The sequence below is a fragment of the Oncorhynchus mykiss genome, chromosome 15 (genome assembly GCF_057628025.1).
Source record: "Oncorhynchus mykiss isolate SJ-2025 chromosome 15, ASM5762802v1, whole genome shotgun sequence".
Taxonomy (NCBI): Eukaryota; Metazoa; Chordata; class Actinopteri; order Salmoniformes; family Salmonidae; genus Oncorhynchus; species Oncorhynchus mykiss.
The window spans coordinates 56,935,440-56,956,934 of record NC_143036.1 but is presented as its reverse complement, the minus strand read 5'-3'; the positions used below and the strand labels follow the sequence as shown (position 1 = coordinate 56,956,934).

Here is a 21,495-nt window from a genome sequence, read left to right as displayed (position 1 = left end):
GTAGACAGTACCTCGCGCACACGCCGGTTCTCGGGTATAAGCTGGCTGTGGCTGGCTCGAACCACTGTCATTCCGAGGCAGGTGTGTGTGTCATCAGGTGCTTCCACAAGTCCCCAGACCACGTTGGACTAATTCTGTCGTATTTTAATTTGTGTAAATTAATACAGCCATCATGTTGTGGACAGTGAACCGAATCATTAGGAAATTCTCTACCAGCTCTGTAAGTAACATTGTTTATGTTGCATCCGCTATATCCTCTGTGTCCCCCCCCTGCCTTCCCCTTTGTCACTATGGTGAATCCTAATTGCTTGCCAGCTGATTCACACGATGTTGTCATTGTTGTTCTGGTGCATGAATATCTATCAGGTTAGAATTGAGTCATCTTCATATGTTACAATCAATGAATGACTCGGTCTCAGATCTGTCAATGCCTGGGTGTGCACAGGACACACTCACAGTAGCCTACAATCTAATCCAAATATGATGCATGCTTGACATTTATCTTATTTGATACCTGATATGCAGCATTGTTACAGTTATTACTATAAAGCCGAATGCATATTATGTACTATGTATTTGTATTCTAACAACCATACAAAGAAAGGCATGTCTTTGTCAATTGCCACGTTATGCACGCTTCTCCATCGCTGCACGAATTACTTCCACTGTACGGTTCATGGGGAGTTGCGTCAGCTGAACGAGAGAGACCAGACAGCTGAGCAGAGCGGTTTAGCAACACACCCGCAACGACCTGCCTATAATTCGACTGACATGAAAGTTACTGTCAGGATATTAGCAAGGAAAATGGACTGCTACGATATGGTTTTGTAGGTGTTGTATAAACACCACCGGCCCCTACCAAACTGCTACTGTAGATGGTTACAATGTAACGCCAGAAATGTATATCTTATCATGGCCGTTTTAGATAGGTAGTCACTCAGTGTTGGAAAAGTATAGCCTACCCTGCCTGTCTGAATGTATGTAAGCCTTCACGGGGGCTGTTTACATTAGGCTATAACAATTGAATAACACATTGTCATAACATGTATTATGTTGTTATTACACATGAACCTCTATAGATTTACTTTATTCCTAGTCTATTTCGGCATAGGAAACTTGAAACTTTCCGTTTTCACATGAACTTCCAGACAGACACACTGACTGGAGTAGTCGTTTGAACTTACTTGAGCATTCATTCTAGTTGGAGGAGGGGGTTGTGCTCTCTGTAGCCAATAGAATTTCAGACCACTCTCTCTCCCAGAGGACCAAGATTTATTGCCCATTGGGCGAGTCTGGCTGCCAGAAACAAAAAAAAACTTGGCAGTGGAGAGGGAAAGAGTAGCAGAGAGGGAAAGAGTAGCATAAACGCTTTTCAACGTTACAAAATGTCTATGTATACTCAACACGAGGGATGTTAGAAGTGAAGTTGAATATTGGACATGGGTATGGTCCAATTGAAAGTTGGTGTTTGTCTCCATCAGTATTTGGTCATATTGGTTCAAAGCCTGAGGGATATGGGGAAAAACTATGTTTTGATCTTAAAACGCACCAGTACAGTGTAGGCTATTCTTGTTGTGTGTGAGAAATAGTTTTTACCACTCTAACTCACATGCTCCTTCTTCTCTCCTGTTTCCTCCAGAATTATTACCAAAATAAGCTGAGACTGGCTCTGATTGGCCAGAGCCTGTTTGGACAGGAGGTGTACACCAACCTACGGAAGCAGGGCCATAAGGTGGTGGGCGTGTTCACTGTGCCAGATAGGGATGGCAAGGCAGACCCTCTGGGTAAGTATTGACACAATGGTGATGACTGGAGGGGGAGTCTCTCTCTCTCTCTCTCTCTTTCTCTCTCTCTCTCTCTCTCTCTCTCTCTCTCTCTCTCTCTCTCTCTCTCTCTCTCTCTCTCTCTCTCTCTCTCTCTCTCTCTCTCTCTCTCTCTCTCTCTCTCTCTCTCTCTCTCTCTCTCTCTCTCTCTCTCTCTCTCTCTCTCTCTCTCTCTCTCTCTCTCTCTCTCTCTCTCTCTCTCTCTCTCTCTCTCTCTCTCTCTCTCTCTCTCTCTCTCTCTCTCTCTCTCTCTCTCTCTCTCTCTCTCTCTCTCTCTCTCTCTCTCTCTCTCTCTCTCTCTCTCTCTCTCTCTCGACTCAGTGAATGAATATTGCAGCAAAGCATTTATGGAAGTGGTATGCTTACATCCTCATCAGAACATGGCCACCTCTTTACATTGTTACCATCTGCATGGCCTCAGTCATGATCCAGTCCGTCCTCTCCCAGACTCCCACGGTCTAACTGAGTTAGTGGAGTTTGTGGAAATGATTACTCCCAGTCACTTTTCTAAATGAGATGCAATGTCTTCCGTGGTGTCCCTGATGATCTGACTGCCCTTGTCAGCGAGGGAGGTAGACCCGTGTTGACTCTGTAAGGCTCCTGTACAAAGACCTTTATGCCCAGCGTTAGTCCCGGGACTGTGGGCCCATTGATTTAGTAGGGAGAGGCCCTGAGTCGACCCAGAGGAGCAGCAGTGAGGGGAAAAGTCTGTCGCTGCGGCTGGTTTGATATGATGCACGTTATTTTATCCAGCAGGCATCAGCTGAGACGGCAAGGGTCCCTGTTCTGTGCTTCTCCCCCTTTCTCTTTCTATCTCTGCTTTGCTCTATCCTCTCTCTATAGAGAGAATAACTGACTAGATGGGACAATATCCTTTGTTTCACACCACTGCGACCATGCTAGGCAAACAAACAACCACACACAGGGGAGAAACACACCCCTGACCAAACCCTGTTAGTCACTATTACCCTGATTTAGCCTAACTTCAGTCCAGCCTGACTCTGCAGCAGAAGAGGCTGGTGGGAGGAGCTATAGGAGGACAGGCTCATTGCAATGACTGGAATGGAACGGTATCAAACACAGGGAACATATTGAAACCACATGTTTGACTCTGTTCCATTTATTCCATTCCAGCCATTACAGTGACCCTGTCCTCCTATAGCTACTCCCACCATCCTCCTCTGCTCTGCAGTGAAGTTAAACAGCGGCCCACTGAGTTCTTGGCACAGGATGGAGAGGTTTGTACCGTTTGGCCAGTTTTTGTTGCCATCCCTGTAAAAAATAACATTACCCTATGAGTTCCCATGATCTGGCAGAGGACCTCTGGTCCAGAGACATGTCAGGGTCTGAATTGCTGGACACAGGTACTGTAAAGGAAACCTTGTTACACAATATGATCAAACATTTGAGTAAAACATTGTTTCACATTTGCCGGTTATTCTTGGGCAAAGTATTTACCAAGGCAGATGGTTTGATTGTGGGTATTCTTTGCCTACTGTTTAAGTGTTTACTTGACAATGTAATGATGATGTAATGTCACATCTATAGACCCATTTCCTTCGCTTCATGAAAAGTTGCACGCACAGTCGTCGGAAACCTCTTTGTTTACCTAGCAGTGGATACGATCCCATGCAACTTCAGCGCGTACAAGTTAACAAACACGGAATCAGATGGTTATCGTCTACAGCATCGCAGATGTCATGATTACCTAGCAAGCTAGCAAGTCAAGGTAAAATATGAACAATAGAGTTAGATAAAGCCAGAAGAATAATGTGCTATAGCCACCAGTCCTGCATGTGTTCATGGTCAACATTCACTTCCTGTTAAGTTGTGTCAACGTCCCGACATCAGCTTTAGCTATCCTGCTACAGAGCTTTTTGATGTTGGGATGCCCGCACATCACTCGAACGTAACGTTGGATGGTAAACAGAAACTGTCTCTATTAGCCTAACCGTCTGTGAGTCAAACAGCCTCTAACACTTCACTTATTGCCATGGCATAAAGCATGGCCTTCTAGTACTATGAGGCTACTACCATGCACCCATATTAGGACAGCTGGCTGGATGAGGCCAACAACTCCATGTGTTCAGACCTTTACCACACACACACACACCGACGCACGCACACACACACTCTGAGATGGACCGTGTGCCCCCGGGCCAGCCCCCTGTCCTGTCCCACCCCTCCCATCAGCGTGTGTGTGTGTGTGATTTCATTTGTGTGGAGCAGGTGGGGCCAAAGTGTGGGTTTCATGTGACCATAACCCTAGTAGGGTTGTGGAGCAGGCTGTGTCCTGGAACTGGTTGGAACTGGGGAAGACCGGAACCCCCACGCACACCAGAGTTGGGGTCAATTTGGGAATTTCTGAATTTAATTTAATTCAAACAGTGAATTTGAATTGGCCACACACCACAGGAAGCAGAATTTGATTTGAATTTAATTCAAAGCAATTCAACTGAGACGTGAAACATGAAAGTCTCATTCATATCAGAAGTCTTTTATCAACAGGATATGCTACTTATTAATGCAAAGAATTCACATACCATTTCAAATATTAGTTTGATTATAACTCAAAGATGTCAAACACTATTTTTCATTGTCATGAGATGCTAGATTGTTCCCTTCCATACTCCAGTATTTGATCTAATGCAATGTATTTTTTTCTGATATTTAAAAAACACTAAGAAAATTATGAATTATTATAGACAACCCACAACAATGTCTTAGAATATATCCAGACCACTAATTATTTGTAATTGTTTTAGGAGAATGTTTCAACCTTATGCTACATGGTAGTGGTAACCATACATTATATCAAAATAAACATTACTATGGTAATGTGTAGAATAAATAATCAATTTGAATTTAATTTCATTAAATTCTACTTCAAGTGTGCTTGACTCCTGAAATAGGCCTACACAGGATCACTGCTGTCGACACTATGACCCTATGGAGACGGTCAAATGCAGAGGCACATGTGGTCATTTCAGCTGTTGTCAATACGTATTCAAATTCTATTCAAATTCTGCTTCATGTGAGGTGTGGCCAATTTCAAGAATTGAATTGAAATTAAAGAGCAATTCGGAACTCAATTCAGAATTAACCCCAACCCTGACGCACACCCAGATTACCCAGATAACGGTCACACAGATAAACTGAGATACACACTCACATACTGTATGTACACTGTACAAAAGGAAAAACTAGTCTAAACTAACAGAGAGAACATATAGAGATGTTGTAATGTTCTATCATTCCTGTCTTCCTGACTATCTTTATGATTACCTCTCAGTTTACAAGAAAGATAAAGAATTTGTCAAAGTCATCAAATCTCTGTTACTTCCCCCACCCCACCAGCGGTAGTGGCGGAGAAGGACGGGACGCCGGTCTTTAAGTTCCCGCGGTGGCGTGTCAAAGGGAAGCCCATCACGGAAGTGGTGGAGGCCTACAAGGCGGTGGGGGCTGAGCTCAACGTCATGCCCTTCTGCTCCCAGTTCATCCCCATGAACGTGATCGACCACCCGGCCCACGGTTCCATCATCTACCACCCCTCCATCCTGCCCCTGCACCGCGGGGCCTCCGCCATCAACTGGTGAGGGAGGGAAGAAGAAAGGGTTTTAAGATGGAGAGGATTAAGGTTTATAGGCATGTGTGGTGGGGTAGTTGGGTATGTGTCTGTCTGTCTCTGTCTATCTCTGTCTGTCTCTGTCTGTCTGTGAAGTGAAGAAATTTGACCACAAAGTTGATAGGTCAAGGGTTAGCCTGTCAAGGGGTGTGTGGGTGAGCCAGGCCTAAACTGACCACCAGAGAAGACAGACAGAATAGCAAGTGTGCTTGACTCCTGAAATAGGCCTACACAGGATCACTGCTGTAGACACTATGACCCTACGGAGACGGTCAAGTGCAGAGGCACGTGGTAACGAGCTGTTGTCAATACGTATTCGTGACCAGTGTAAAGTTTTCAGTGTGTGCCTTGCCCATATAGTTAAACACATGCTGGAGAGCTGAGTAGGAGTGAGAGGTGCTATCTAACTGGTCTGGTTTGGGGATGAACTGTTTGTAATGTGTTTGGCTGAGTACAGTTTGTCTTATCTTTTTCCTACCCTTATCTGTTCTCAGTTCCTGTTATCCGTGTTGGGTGTGTGTGTGTGTGTGTGTGTGTGTGTGTGTGTGTGTGTGTGTGTGTGTGTGTGTGTGTGTGAACAGCTATGTGGATTTAGCCAATATTTGACACTGATCTGTGTCTGATGAGCTTTGTGATTGACATAAATTCACTGAAAGCCTGCACAATAATGTTAACGTTATTGCACTTTTCAGGTAGCTAATAGCTTAATCACCGATCTAGCAGCATTATTAACTAAGTGTTGAAATCCTGTTGCTGCTGGAGTATTTTGCTATGACAATACCGGTCAAAAAATTTGTCACAGTTTAGTTCCTGGTTTTATGCATGACCCGATTCCATGAGTGACCTGCTCCATATGGTTCCATGTATGACCCTGTTTCTGTGTACATCCCAGTTCCTATGTATTACCCTGTTTCTGTGTACATCCCAGTTCCTATGTATGACCCTGTTTCTGTGTACATCCCAGTTCCTATGTATGACCCTGTTTCTGTGTACATCTCAGTTCCTATGTATGACCCTGTTTCTGTGTACATCCCAGTTCCTATGTATGACCCTGTTTCTGTGTATATCCCACTTCCTATTTATGACCCTGTTTCTGTGTACATCCCAGTTCCTATGTAAGACCCTGTTTCTGTGTACATCCCAGTTCCTATGTATGACCCTGTTTCTGTGTACATCCCAGTTCCTATGTATGACCGTGGTTCTATGTACATCCCAGTTCCTATGTATGACCGTGGATCTATGCATGACGTTGGTTCTGTGTCTGACCTGATTCTGTGTCCTCCTCAGGACTCTGATCCAGGGAGATAAGAAGGCTGGGTTCTCCATCTTCTGGGCTGATGATGGTCTGGACACAGGTCCCATCCTGCTCCAGAGAGAGTGTCCTGTGGAACCCAACGACACGGTGGACTCCCTCTACAATCGCTTCCTCTTTCCAGAGGGCATCAAGGCCATGGTAACCATAGCAACGCACCATCGTCGGATCACAGTCAGGATAAAACATAACACAGTCCCATTGCTGTAACACGTAACACACTGACATCGCTTGGGGGTTGGTGTGTTCTTGTGGTGCAGGTGGAGTCCGTGCAGCTGATCGCTGATGGGAAAGCTACGCGCGTCCCCCAGACAGAGGAGGGGGCCAGCTACGAGGGTATACAGAAGAAGTCCAACTCCAAGGTGAGATACTGAATGTGGGTGTGGAACATCAACAGCGAGAGACACTGCCCACAGCGTCACCTGGTTAAGGCTGTTTGTAGGGAATGAAGGAAACTAAGTCAAATATCACATTAGGAAATAACCATTCAAATCTTTTTCCTGTCCTGTCACTATTTTTGCCCAAATGATTATGTTTTCTCCTGAAAACGGTTTAGGGCAGTTTGATGTTGCTCAATTTGTAGCCATTTAATTCCACAATACATCCATTCATTACTCAGTTTGGAAAAGTCCTGTTTAGTGAGAGGTTGATGTACTAGGGCCAGTAATGGGATGAGGGGTTGTCTAAGGAGGGGGTAGGGTTTGACGGGGTGGGGGGAGTGTTAACTTACTAGAGCCTACAGCACTGGGGGGGGGGGGGGTTTAAGGTGTTGCATAATAAGCAGCCAACTGTTTGGCCTCCCCCTGATTCATAGAAAAGGAATATTTTCTTCCTCATCCTCTCCATCTTCTTCCTCTCCTCCAGGTCAACCTCGCTCAGCCGGCAGAGGCTATCCACAACTGGATCCGTGGCCACGACAAAGTCCCCGGGGCGTGGACGGTCATTGATGGTCAGGTGCGTTCCCTACAACACACATTCTCACTCACACACACACACACACACACACACAATTACATTTACAGTGTGTGTATGAACAGTACGTAGTGTCCAATGTTCTGTTTCTGTATTACTGTGTGTGTGTGTGTGTACTCATTGGCAGTATGTCAATCGAACCCGTGTCCTCTCTCTCCTTAGACTGTGACTCTGTACGGGTCGTCCATGCTGGGGGAGTCGGTGCCAGCCGGTCAGCCCCTGGAGATAGAGGGGGCGTCCCAAGCTGGTGTCGTCACCAAGAACGGCCTGGTTCTGTACGGGTCAGATAGCAAAGCGGTGAGTCACGGAAAATGAGATCAATGGGAAATGAACAAGGAAATGTCCAGCCAAGTGTCTAGTGGCAACCCAGTTAACTGTATTACTTGTGCTGTAACATGGAGCACTATATCTATCAGCCTCCGATGGCTTCTAATGTTCATTTTGTGAATGATTTCTCCAGTTTAGTCATTAAGACATAGCTCAGGCCTAACCCTAACTATTTGTTGCCTCTCCTCCTTCTCCCTCTCCTCACCCTCCTCTGGTTCCTCCACAGCTGATGGTGAAGAACCTGCAGTTTGAGGATGGGAAGATGATCTCTGCTGCTAAGTACTTCTCTTCAGGAGACACCGCCCGCGTGGAGCTGACTGATGACGAGAAGAAGATAGCAGAGGAGATACGAGTACGTTTCTCATTGTGTCTCTGACGGCTTCCACATAGCCATGTGTGATAGTTTGACTCTTCCACAACAGAATCTGTTACTTAGTATGCTGCCATGATGTAGACGCATGATTCAGATAGAAGCTGTTCAATTAGCGCCACTGATTCAGTGTGTTGCCGCTCCAGGACATCTGGAAAGGCATTCTGAGCAACGTTGCTGCCATTGAGGAAACCACAGACTTCTTCAAGTCAGGAGCTGCTTCTATGGACGTGGTCAGGTGAGTGTATGCTTTCACTGGCCTTGGCCTGGTTTAACCCTTCATTTCCCTCACTTGACCTCAAGTTTTTTTGTTATCTATTTTATGAACAGTGACCGGATTTTGATCATCAGGGTGACTTTTTTGACCCTAGTTGACCCCATTGTACCTGAGTGACATATTCTCCTATGACCTGACGTAATCTCACTATGACCCTTCATAAACTCTGCTATATCCCCATCCTCTCCCCAGGCTGGTGGAGGAGATCAAGCAGAGGTGTGTAGGGTTGCAGCTGCAGAATGAGGACGTGTACATGGCCACCACCTTCCAGGACTTCATCCAGATGTTTGTGAGAAGGCTGAGGGGGGAGGACCAGGAGGAGGAGATGGTCATCGACTATGTGAGTCAGACAAACAACTGTCATACAGTAGCCTGGTCCCAGATCAGTTTGTGCTGTCTTGCCAACTTCTATGGTCAGTTGTGCAACAATGTTCATAGGAGTTGGCAAAGGTACCACAATTAATGACCATATGAGTTGGCAATACAGTACAAACTGATCTGGGACCAGGCTAGTCATACAGAGCACAGATGGTGTTATTATGATGATGATGAGAAACATACTGTTTCCCACTCACCTTCCAAGTGTTTATATCACACATATACACATATACACGTGTTTATGAGACACCGTTGGATCTGTAATTTGTCTTTGACGTGTAATGTTATGCCACTGTCACGGTTTGGTTTCCAGGCAACTAAAGACGTCAACAACATGACGGTGAAGATGCCTTGGCAGTGTTTCATCAATGGCAAGTTTGAGGACGCAGAGAACGGCAAGACCGCCAATACCATAAACCCTGCCGATGGCTCTGTGAGTTGTAATGCAATACAAACAGAGACACCTGAACACACACACACACATCCTACTATTACTCATCTATCAGACTTAGATATACACTCTCACATACACACTGATATACATACTTGTGGACATTGTTGTATTGGTACTTCATGAAATGTGAACCCTTTTCCCTAGGTGATCTGTAAGGTAGCCTATGCGTCAGTGGGAGATGTGGACCGGGCGGTAGCAGCAGCCAAAGAGGCCTTTGAGGTTGGTCCCTGGGGCAGGATGAACCCTAGAGATCGTGGCACCCTGCTGTACAAGTGAGCACCAAGCCTACAGCGCCTCCTAGAGGCCTGGCGGAGATCTGCCTCGACTCATTATGGAGTATAGTTACTATCAGGGAACTTGTTTATATAGTGCAGATTTATATCCATTTATACAACAATAATATATTTTGAGGACAAAGACTGGCAGTGGACCCTCTTGTTGACCTCCTCTCCCTACCAGGCTGGCTGACCTGATGGAGGAGCACCAGGAGGAGTTGGCCACCATAGAGTCCATAGACTCTGGAGCTGTCTACACCCTGGCCCTGAAGACCCACGTAGGCATGTCCATCCAGACCTTCCGCTACTTTGCCGGCTGGTGCGACAAGATCCAGGTACAGTTTCACCTGCATGGACCAGATATGTGAAATAAACTCAGCAAAAAAAGAAACGTCCCTTTTTCAGGACCCTGTCTTTCAGAGATCATTCGAAAAATCCAAATAACTTCACAGATCTTCATTGTAAAGGGTTTAAACACTGTTTCCCATGCTTGTTCAATGAACCATAAACAATTAAAGAACATGCACCTGTGGAACGGTCGTTAAGACACTAACAGCTTACAGACGGTAGGCAATTAAGGTCAGAGTTATGAAAACTTAGGACACTAAAGAGGCCTTTCTACAGAACCTGAAAAACACAAAAAGAAAGATGTCCAGGGTCCCTGCTCATCTGTGTGAATGTGCCTTAAACATGCTGCAAGGAGACATGAGGACTGCAGATGTGGCCAGTGCAATAAATTGCAATGTCCGTACTGTGAGACGCCTAAGACAGTGCTACAGGGAGACAGGACGGACAGCTGATCGTCCTCGCAGTGACAGACCACGTGTAACAACACCTGCACAGGATCGGTACATCCGAACATCACACCTGCGGGACACGTACAGGATGGCAACAACAACTGTCCGAGTTACACCAGGAATGCACAATCCCTCCAGTGCACAAACTGTCCGCAATAGGCTGAGAGAGGCTGGACTGAGGGCTTGTAGGCCTGTTGTAAGGCAGGTCCTCACCAGACATCTCCGGCAACGTTGCCTTTGGGCACAAACTCACCGTCTCTTGACCAGACAGGACTGGCAAAAGGGCTCTTCACTGACAAGTCGTGGTTTTGTCTCACCAGGGGTGATGGTTGGATTCACGTTTATGGTTGAAGGAATGAGCATTACACCTAGGCCTGTACTCTGGAGCGGGATCGATTTGGAGGTGGAGTGTCCGTCATGGTCTGGGGTGGTGTGTCACAGCATCATCGGACTGAGCTTGTTGTCATTGCAGGCAATCTCAACGCTGTGCTTCACAGGGAAGACATCCTCCTCCCTCATTTGGTACCCTTTCTGCAGGCTCATCCTGACATGGCCCTCCAGCATGACAATGCCACCAGCCATACTGCTCGTTCTGTTCGTGATTTCCTGCAAGACAGGAATGTCAGTGTTCTGCCATGGCGAGCCCAGATCTCAATCCCATTGAGCACGTCTGGGACCTGTTGAATCGGAGGGTGAGGGCTAGGACCATTCCCCCCAGAAATGTCCGGGAACTTGCAAGTGCCTTGGGCGGAAGAGTGGGGTAACATCTGGTAAATCTGGTGCAGTCCATGAGGAGATCTACTGCAGTACTTAATGCAGCTGGTGGCCACACCAGATATTGACTGTTACTTTTGATTTGAGCCCCCCCCCCCCCCCCCCCTTTGTTCAGGGACACATTATTAAATTTCTGTATGTCTGTGGAACTTGTTCTGTTTATGTCTTAGTTGTTGAATCTTATTATGTTCATACAAACATGAAAATAAACGCAGTTCACAGTGAGGATGTTTCTTTTTTTGTTTGGAGCGTTTTATAAAGATGTTTGCAGGGTTTTGTATGATGAAACTGGCTCCACTTCTTTTTCATGCACATGTCCCTGTTTGCCAAATCCTGACCTAGTTATCTAGATCTTTTCAGTGATCTCGTAGTCTATGCATATCTTCTATTACATCATGTCTGCTGCAGGGCAAGACGATACCCATCAACCAGGCCAGGCCCAATCGCAATCTGACTTTCACCAAGAAGGAACCTCTGGGGTAAGGGGTCAGAGTTCACATACAACTCTACCAGGAAATATCAATATGTATTTAGATATGCACATGATTCATGAGTAGTGGTTTTAGTTTGAGCATTGGTTGTAGTAAACACTGCATTTGTCTGACCTGAAGCACCCGTTCATGGTGAGTGTTGTGTGTTTCCTGGGTGCCAGTGTGTGTGCCATCGTCATTCCCTGGAACTACCCACTCATGATGCTGGCATGGAAGAGTGCCGCTTGCCTCGCTGCTGGAAACACACTGGTCCTGAAACCTGCACAGGTGAGAACACACACACCTGCACACGTTACGACAGATTCAGTCATAGATTTTATACCAGCAGGTGAACAACTTATGTAACACAGCAGTCACACACGACTCGACCTAACGTAACCTTTCTCTGCAGACCAACATGTTAAAATAGCCTCTCTAGCACTGCACATTGCTGAACCACATATGTGAATATCAGATGTCATTTCATTCACTTGAAGAGATTCCCGTGTCCACAGCAAGGAACGTGCTTCACTCACTTTCTGCTCTCGCCCAAAAGGTAACTCCTCTGTCAGCCCTGAAGTTTGCTGAGCTGACTGTGAAGGCTGGCATTCCCAAGGGAGTCATCAACATCGTACCTGGCTCAGGTAACAGGACGCAAGGGAGCAAGGGCTTGTGGGAAGGGAGAGGTCCTCCAGGAGATCTGTGGGTGACTTATTAGATAAGGTTTTTGATTCTAATCTTTATTTTTCTGTTTCTCTCACTCCATCTACCTCCCTATCCCCCATCTCTAATAGGTGGGATGGTGGGACAGCGCATGTCTGACCACCCTGACATCCGTAAACTGGGCTTCACAGGCTCCACCCCAATCGGCAAACAGATCATGAAAAGGTAAGGTAGGGGGCTGGGACCCCACTTATTCCTGATTGGCTGATATTGAGCTACTTCCTGCTCATGCTTGCGTGTAATTTCCTGTTGCAGCTGTGCGCTGAGTAACCTGAAGAAGGTTTCTCTGGAGCTGGGAGGGAAGTCTCCACTCATCATCTTCAGCGACTGTGACATGGACAAGGCTGTGCGCATGGTGAGAGAGAGAGAGAGGGAGGGAAAGAAAAGAGAGAGAGTAACTAAAGGAGAAGGAAAAGAGGAGAGAGACTTCATACTTCTGACCTGCTCTTACAGTGCCTTGCGAAAGTATTCGGCCCCCTTGAACTTTGCGACCTTTTGCCACATTTCAGGCTTCAAACATAAAGATATAAAACTGTATTTTTTTGTGAAGAATCAACAACAAGTGGGACACAATCATGAAGTGGAACGACATTTATTGGATATTTCAAACTTTTTTAACAAATCAAAAACTGAAAAATTGGGCGTGCAAAATTATTCAGCCCCTTTACTTTCAGTGCAGCGAAAATCTCTCCAGAAGTTCAGTGAGGATCTCTGAATGATCCAATGTTGACCTAAATGACTAATGATGATAAATACAATCCACCTGTGTGTAATCAAGTCTCCGTATAAATGCACCTGCACTGTGATGGTCTCAGAGGTCCGTTAAAAGCGCAGAGAGCATCATGAAGAACAAGGAACACACCAGGCAGGTCCGAGATACTGTTGTGAAGAAGTTTAAAGCCGGATTTGGATACAAAAAGATTTCCCAAGCTTTAAACATCCCAAGGAGCACTGTGCAAGCGATAATATTGAAATGGAAGGAGTATCAGACCACTGCAAATCTACCAAGACCTGGCCGTCCCTCTAAACTTTCAGCTCATACAAGGAGAAGACTGATCAGAAATGCAGCCAAGAGGCCCATGATCACTCTGGATGAACTGCAGAGATCTACAGCTGAGGTGGGAGACTCTGTCCATAGGACAACAATCAGTCGTACATTGCACACATCTGGCCTTTATGGAAGAGTGGCAAGAAGAAAGCCATTTCTTAAAGATATCCATAAAAAGTGTTGTTTAAAGTTTGCCACAAGCCACCTGGGAGACACACCAAACATGTGGAAGAAGGTGCTCTGGTCAGATGAAACCAAAATTGAACTTTTTGGCAACAATGCAAAACGTTATGTTTGGCGTAAAAGCAACACAGCTCATCACCCTGAACACACCATCCCCACTGGCAAACATGGTGGTGGCAGCATCATGGTTTGGGCCTGCTTTTCTTCAGCAGGGACATGGAAGATGGTTAAAATTGATGGGAAGATGGATGGAGCCAAATACAGGACCATTCTGGAAGAAAACCTGATGGAGTCTGCAAAAGACCTGAGACTGGGACGGAGATTTGTCTTCCAACAAAGACAATGATCCAAAACATAAAGCAAAATCTACAATGGAATGGTTCAAAAATAAACATATCCAGGTGTTAGAATGGCCAAGTCAAAGTCCAGACCTGAATCCAATCGAGAATCTGTGGAAAGAACTGAAAACTGCTGTTCACAAATGCTCTCCATCCAACCTCACTGAGCTCGAGCTGTTTTGCAAGGAGGAATGGGAAAAAATTTCAGTCTCTCGATGTGCAAAACTGATAGAGACATACCCCAAGCGACTTACAGCTGTAATCGCAGCAAAAGGTGGCGCTACAAAGTATTAACTTAAGGGGGCTGAATAATTTTGCACACCCAATTTTTCAGTTTTTGATTTGTTAAAAAAGTTTGAAATATCCAATAAATGTCGTTCCACTTCATGGTTGTGTCCCACTTGTTGATTCTTCACAAAAAAATACAGTTTTATATCTTTATGTTTGAAGCCTGAAATGTGGCAAAAGGTCGCAAAGTTCAAGGGGGCCGAATACTTTCGCAAGGCACTGTATTTTCATCATATTCCCTTCCCCTCCATCTCCCTTTCTGCAGGGTATGAGTTCTGTGTTCTTCAACAAAGGAGAGAACTGCATCGCTGCTGGACGCCTGTTCGTGGAGGAGTCCATACATGACGAGTACATCAGGAGAGTGGTGAGTATCCTAGACCCTCCCACAACAGTCCAAAACACACAATACACTTTTCCTCTTCCTCCCCTTCCACCGTTTCCTCCACCCCACAGCAACTGAGTCTCCGTGTGGCATAACTCAAGGGTCTCTCAAGATCCCTTTCCTCGTCATAGACTTTGCATTCCTCCTCTTTCTACGTCTCTTCTCCTCTTCCCCCATCAGGTGGAGGAGATAAAGAAAATGAAGGTGGGTGATCCTCTGCACCGCTCCACGGACCACGGGCCCCAGAACCACAAGGCCCACATGGACAAGCTGGTGGAGTACTGTGAGGTGGGCGTGAAGGAGGGCGCCACGCTGGTGTACGGGGGCAAACAGGTGGACAGGCCAGGTAAACACTTTTGAAGCAGTGTCTTTTCAATACTATTGTATCTTAGTATCACAGTATGCACTCATACCAAAGTAGCTATAGTAGAATAACCTATGTTAAAATCAAATCAAGTTGTTTTAGTCGCATATGTTATTGCGGGTGCGAAATGCTTGTGTTCCCAACAGTGCAGTAATATCTTAACAGTACACACAAATCTAAAAGAATGGAATTTCGAAATATGAGCATTCTCAGAGTCCGGAGTATGTATGTATTGAAGTCGGAAGTTTACTTACGCTTAGGTTGTCATTAAAACTCGTTTTTCAACCACTCCACAAATGTATTGTTAACAAACTATAGTTTTGGCAAGTCGGTTACATCTACTTTGTGCATGACACAAGTCATTTTTCCAACAATTGTTTACAGACAGATTATTTAACAAATAATTCACTGCATCACAATTCCAGTGGGTCAGAAGTTTACATACACTAAGTTGACTGTGCCTTTAAACAGCTTGGAAAATGTCTGAAAATGATGTCATGGCTTTAGAAGCTTCTGATAGGCTAATTTACATAATTTGAGTCGATTGCAGGTTTTACCTGTGGCTGTATTTCAAGGCCTACCTCTCTACCTCTTTGCTTGACATCATGGGAAAATCAAAAGAAATCAGCCAAGACCTCAGAATTTTTTTTTTTAAATGTCTGGTTCATCCTTGGGAGCAATTTCCAAGCGCCTGAAGGTACCACGTTCATCTGTACAAACAATAGTATGCAAGTATAAACACCATGGGACCACGCAGCCGGCATACCGCTCAGGAAGGAGACGCGTTCTGTCTCCTAGAGATTAACGTACTTTGGTGCGAAAAGTGTAAATCAATCCCAGAACAACAGCAAAGGACCTTGTGAAGATGCTGGAGGTATCTATATCCACAGTAAACGAGTCCTATATCGACATAACCTGAAAGGCCGCTCAGCAAGGAAGAAGCCACTGCTCCAAAACCGCCATAAAAAAGCCAGACTACGCTTTGCAACTGCACATGGGGACAAAGATTGTACTTTTGTAGAAATGTCCTCTGGTCTGATGAAACAAAAATAGAACTGTTGGCCATAATGACCATTGTTATGTTTGGAGGAAAAAGGGTGAGGCTTGCAAGCCATCCCAACCGTGAAGCACGGGGGTGGCAGCATCATGTTGTGGGGGTGCTTTGCTGCAGGAGGGACTGGTGCACTTCACAAAATAGATGGCAGCATGAGGATTGAAAATGATGTGGATATATTGAAGCAACATCTCAAAATATCAGTCAGGAAGTTAAAGCTTGGTCGCAAATTGGTCTTCCAAATTGACAATGACTCCAAGCATACTTCCGAAGTTGTGGCAAAATGGCTTAAGAACAACAAAGTCAAGTTATTGGAGTGGTCATCACAAAGCCCTGACCTCAATCCTATAGAAAATGTGTGGACAGAACTGAAAAAGCGTGTGCGAGCAAGGAGGCCTACAAACCTGACTCAGTTACACCAGCTCTGTCAGGAAGAATGGGCCAAAATTCACCCAACTTATTGTGGGAAGCTTGTGGAAGGCTACCCGAAACATTTGACCCAAGTTAAACAATTTAAATGCAAATACTACCAAATACTAATTGCGTGTATGTAAACTTCTGACCCACTGGGAATGTGATGAAAGAAATAAAAGCTGAAATAAATCATTCTCTCTAGTATTATTCTGACATTTCACATTCTTAAAATAAAGTGGTGATCCCAACTGACCTAAGACGGGGAATTTTTATTAGGATTAAATGTCAGGAATTGTGAAACTGAGTCTAAATGTATTTGGCTATTTAAACTTCTGACTTCAACTGTATATGATGGGATGTATAGACATGGACAGACAGAATGTGGATATAATATGCAGTATATCTATAATATGTAGTATATACATAGGATAAAATAGTATATTGTTACTGTAATTTAATTATACCAATATGTTTTCATTAATTGAATTCCCTTAATCTATTTTATGAGAATTTGTAAGGTTCTTATTTGCATACAGTGCCTTGCGACAGTATTCGGCCCCCTTGAACTTTGACCTTTTGCCACATTTCAGGCTTCAAACATAAAGATATAAAACTATTTTTTTGTGAAGAATCAACAACAAGTGGGACACAATCATGAAGTGGAACGACATTTATTGGATATTTCAAACTTTTTTAACAAATCAAAAACTGAAAAATTGGGCGTGCAAAATTATTCAGCCCCCTTAAGTTAATACTTTGTAGCGCCACCTTTTGCTGCGATTACAGCTGTAAGTCGCTTGGGTTATGTCTCTATCAGTTTTGCACATCGAGAGACTGAAATTTTTTCCCATTCCTCCTTGCAAAACAGCTCGAGCTCAGTGAGGTTGGATGGAGAGCATTTGTGAACAGCAGTTTTCAGTTCTTTCCACAGATTCTCGATTGGATTCAGGTCTGGACTTTGACTTGGCCATTCTAACACCTGGATATGTTTATTTTTGAACCATTCCATTGTAGATTTTGCTTTATGTTTTGGATCATTGTCTTGTTGGAAGACAAATCTCCGTCCCAGTCTCAGGTCTTTTGCAGACTCCATCAGGTTTTCTTCCAGAATGGTCCTGTATTTGGCTCCATCCATCTTCCCATAAATTTTAACCATCTTCCCTGTCCCTGCTGAAGAAAAGTAGGCCCAAACCATGATGCTGCCACCACCATGTTTGACAGTGGGGATGGTGTGTTCAGCTGTGTTGCTTTTACGCCAAACATAACGTTTTGCATTGTTGCCAAAAAGTTCAATTTTGGTTTCATCTGACCAGAGCACCTTCTTCCACATGTTTGGTGTGTCTCCCAGGTGGCTTGTGGCAAACTTTAAACAACACTTTTTATGGATATCTTTAAGAAATGGCTTTCTTCTTGCCACTCTTCCATAAAGGCCATATTTGTGCAATATACAACTGATTGTTGTCCTATGGACAGAGTCTCCCACCTCAGCTGTAGATCTCTGCAGTTCATCCAGAGTGATCATGGGCCTCTTGGCTGCATCTCTGATCAGTCTTATCCTTGTATGAGCTGAAAGTTTAGAGGGACGGCCAGGTCTTGGTAGATTTGCAGTGGTCTGATACTCCTTCCATTTCAATATTATCGCTTGCACAGTGCTCCTTGGGATGTTTAAAGCTTGGGAAATCTTTTTGTATCCAAATCCGGCTTTAAACTTCTTCACAACAGTATCTCGGACCTGCCTGGTGTGTTCCTTGTTCTTCATGATGCTCTCTGCGCTTTTAACGGACCTCTGAGACTATCACAGTGCAGGTGCATTTATACGGAGACTTGATTACACACAGGTGGATTGTATTTATCATCATTAGTCATTTAGGTCAACATTGGATCATTCAGAGATCCTCACTGAACTTCTGGAGAGAGTTTGCTGCACTGAAAGTAAAGGGGCTGAATAATTTTGCACGCCCAATTTTTCAGTTTTTGATTTGTTAAAAAAGTTTTAAATGTCCAATAAATGTCGTTCCACTTCATGATTTTGTCCCACTTGTTGTTGATTCTTCACAAAAAAATACAGTTTTATATCTTTATGTTTGAAGCCTGAAATGTGGCAAAAGGTCGCAAAGTTCAAGGGGGCCGAATACTTTCGCAAGGCACTGTAAAATAGACGGAGACCAGTCTTATCAATAATAGGTAACAATTTTTTCTCAGAGCGCGCTGCCACGTTACCACGAGCAACAGTTTATATACAATAACATGACATCATTTCATTGCTTCTAAAATGAATCCTCGACCGAGACAAAGGGAACTTTAAAAGTTCATTCCAACTCACTAACACATACACAAGACACACAACACAACTGAATTAACTTTTGACTCCTCACCATTATCGATCACCACTTAGCTGACAGTTCTAATTAACAGAAATCCTAGGAATGCACTCACAGCCTTATCTAAAACACCCCAGAGCTCATTTCGTCGGTTCAACCTTAGGTTAACTACCTTATCTGTTTACTTGATCCAAAACCCATTCCTTTCTTCCTAGTTGGAATGGTGTTCATTAACTTGAATTACTCCTTGTCTGTGTCACATAATCCCTTCTTATGAACTCATATTGTTAATCAGATATAATAAAACAGAGTATAAGATTGCTTAGTTACAGTTCCATTTAAAATGAGATTATTGTTCAGTCATTTAATCATAATTTTCCTAACAATATGTACCGCAATAGCTGAATAGTCAGTAACATAAGACTGGTTAGTGAATACTGACAGTACAACACAATTGGAGGCCACTGTAATGCAACGTTTCAGCCAACCACCTTCATCATCATTGCTAACTACGCTGTGATGTGGTTTCCCTCCAGGGTTCTTCATGCAGCCCACACTGTTCACAGACGTGGAGGATCACATGTTCATCGCCAAAGAGGAATCCTTTGGTCCCATCATGGTGGTGTCCAAGTTCAAAGACGGGTGCGTCTCCTCAGTCTTTAGAGAGACAACCTTTCTTCATCACAGACCCAAGTAATAGAGCTCTTTGTGGTTCCCAACGTCTTTTCTTCTACCCTTCTGACCTTCAGTGACATAGATGGCGTGCTAAGCAGAGCCAACGACACCGAGTTCGGCTTGGCGTCCGGCGTGTTCACGCGTGACATCAACAAGGCCATGTATGTGAGCGAGAGGCTGGACGCCGGGACTGTGTTCGTCAATACTTACAACAAGACCGACGTGGCCTCGCCGTTCGGCGGTTTCAAACAGTCCGGCTTCGGCAAAGACCTTGGTGAGTCTGGGGTTAATCATGTAATCATTTAGGCAAGGGGTTTCATGTTGGACACTCATATTGGAATGTGGATCATATCATATACTGATTTTTGTTGGTCTGTCATAAATAGATTTCCATTTATTTTCCATTGTCTACCTTTCTTTTTCTTGAAACACAGTTCAAAGAAAATGGGCCTAGCTTTGAATAGCCTTGTGAGCCCAACGTGCTTGATTTGAGTTTGACCGATTTAACTGTGCTTCTGTTCTGCTCGGCAGGAGAGGATGCTCTTAACGAATACCTCAGGACCAAAGCAGTGACTGTGGAGTACTAAGGCAGCCAGCCACTCCTAATAAACTGTAACAACGACTGATCAATCAATCCACCTGATCACGACTCACCAGTCAGTCTCAATCAGGAGTCCAGCCTTGGCTTTGCTAACAGCAGGTGTGTGAGAGAGGAGACCTTTGATGGGTCGCTTACCCTCTGCCACGACCTCGTCTCAAGGTGCCTACAGTTTTGAGCATTCTGATCAGGAACTTGCATTACGGACATATCAGGCGGTTTCCCCCACAGTTACAAAAGGGGAATGCACATATCAAACGCAGTGATGGATTTCAGTATTCCGGAGCCAAGGTGGATTTGACTGGATCAACCCTCCTTTACTTTGGAGTTAAGTTTTCGGTTCCTCCACTCATCATGAAAGAACATTTTGCTTTACAAAAGCCGAGCGCTTCAGGCAATCTCCTCCTGCTCTGTCAGTCACAGGTTTCATTTTAGCTCAAGCATGCAGGTTCAGATTTGTAGGTCATTTCTGCTCAGCAATGTTAGGTGCCACACTTCTGAAGATATCCACAAGTCCCTTAGTTAAATTGTAATTTGTAAATATTTTATAACAAAAGAAAAACACTGAATAATTGGATATTTTTGACATTGTATTTCTGTCAGAAAAGGAGCACTGTAGGTTACAACACTAGATAATGCACACCAACCTACCTGCCTGTTTTGGTAAAAAACTGAGGGATGGGGCTGGAGAAATCTAACTACTCTCAAATGTATAGACAGATCTATGGATGCAAGGACTGACTATCCATATTATAGTTAACCATGTTGAGGCTATATAGTTTACTTTGTTTACAAAAAAAGTAAACAAGCTTATATTTGGGGTTAGGCAGATGAACTAAGCTTATTAAGCATTTAAGGTATATTCAAGAATCAATGGGTACATATCAATTTAAGTCCAACAGTAAATTAACAAACTACAGACTGCCCCTTTAAGTTTAGTAAATAATATATTAATTTAAACAAGTATTAAATAAACGACCTTAGAAAGACTTGTTGATATACAAATACAACGGCTAACACTAAGAACGTATACGTTCAAGATGATCATATTTTCATTGTATGTGCCATTTTAATGAGCATTTTGAAAACTGCAGGGAAATCTGGTCTCTATGGAGATGTGGGAGACTCTTCTCCTCCAAACCTTATGCAAAAACCAGCCCCAATACAGCATTGTTTGTCTTCCAACAAATGTTGTACAACGGTGAATAAACTCCTTGATTTCTTTCTTCATCCGTTGTCATGGTCTATACTTC

The 21,495-nt window shown here is 44.2% G+C and overlaps 1 protein-coding gene across 1 annotated transcript; it reads left to right on the top strand.

Moving 5' to 3' along the window:
- Positions 1-21,472, top strand: aldh1l2 (aldehyde dehydrogenase 1 family, member L2). The gene is made up of 23 exons (XM_036944604.2): positions 1-220; positions 1,640-1,784; positions 5,181-5,415; positions 6,736-6,901; positions 7,021-7,122; positions 7,625-7,714; positions 7,895-8,029; positions 8,286-8,411; positions 8,576-8,667; positions 8,899-9,046; positions 9,398-9,517; positions 9,683-9,810; positions 9,998-10,148; positions 11,793-11,863; positions 12,037-12,142; positions 12,411-12,498; positions 12,649-12,742; positions 12,833-12,932; positions 14,700-14,798; positions 14,997-15,162; positions 19,506-19,611; positions 19,719-19,918; positions 20,176-21,472. The coding sequence occupies exons 1-23, from the start codon at positions 173-175 to the stop codon at positions 20,229-20,231; spliced, it is 2,772 nt and encodes a 923-aa protein (XP_036800499.2). The 5' UTR covers positions 1-172; the 3' UTR covers positions 20,232-21,472.
- The last annotated feature ends 23 nt before the right edge of the window (positions 21,473-21,495 follow it).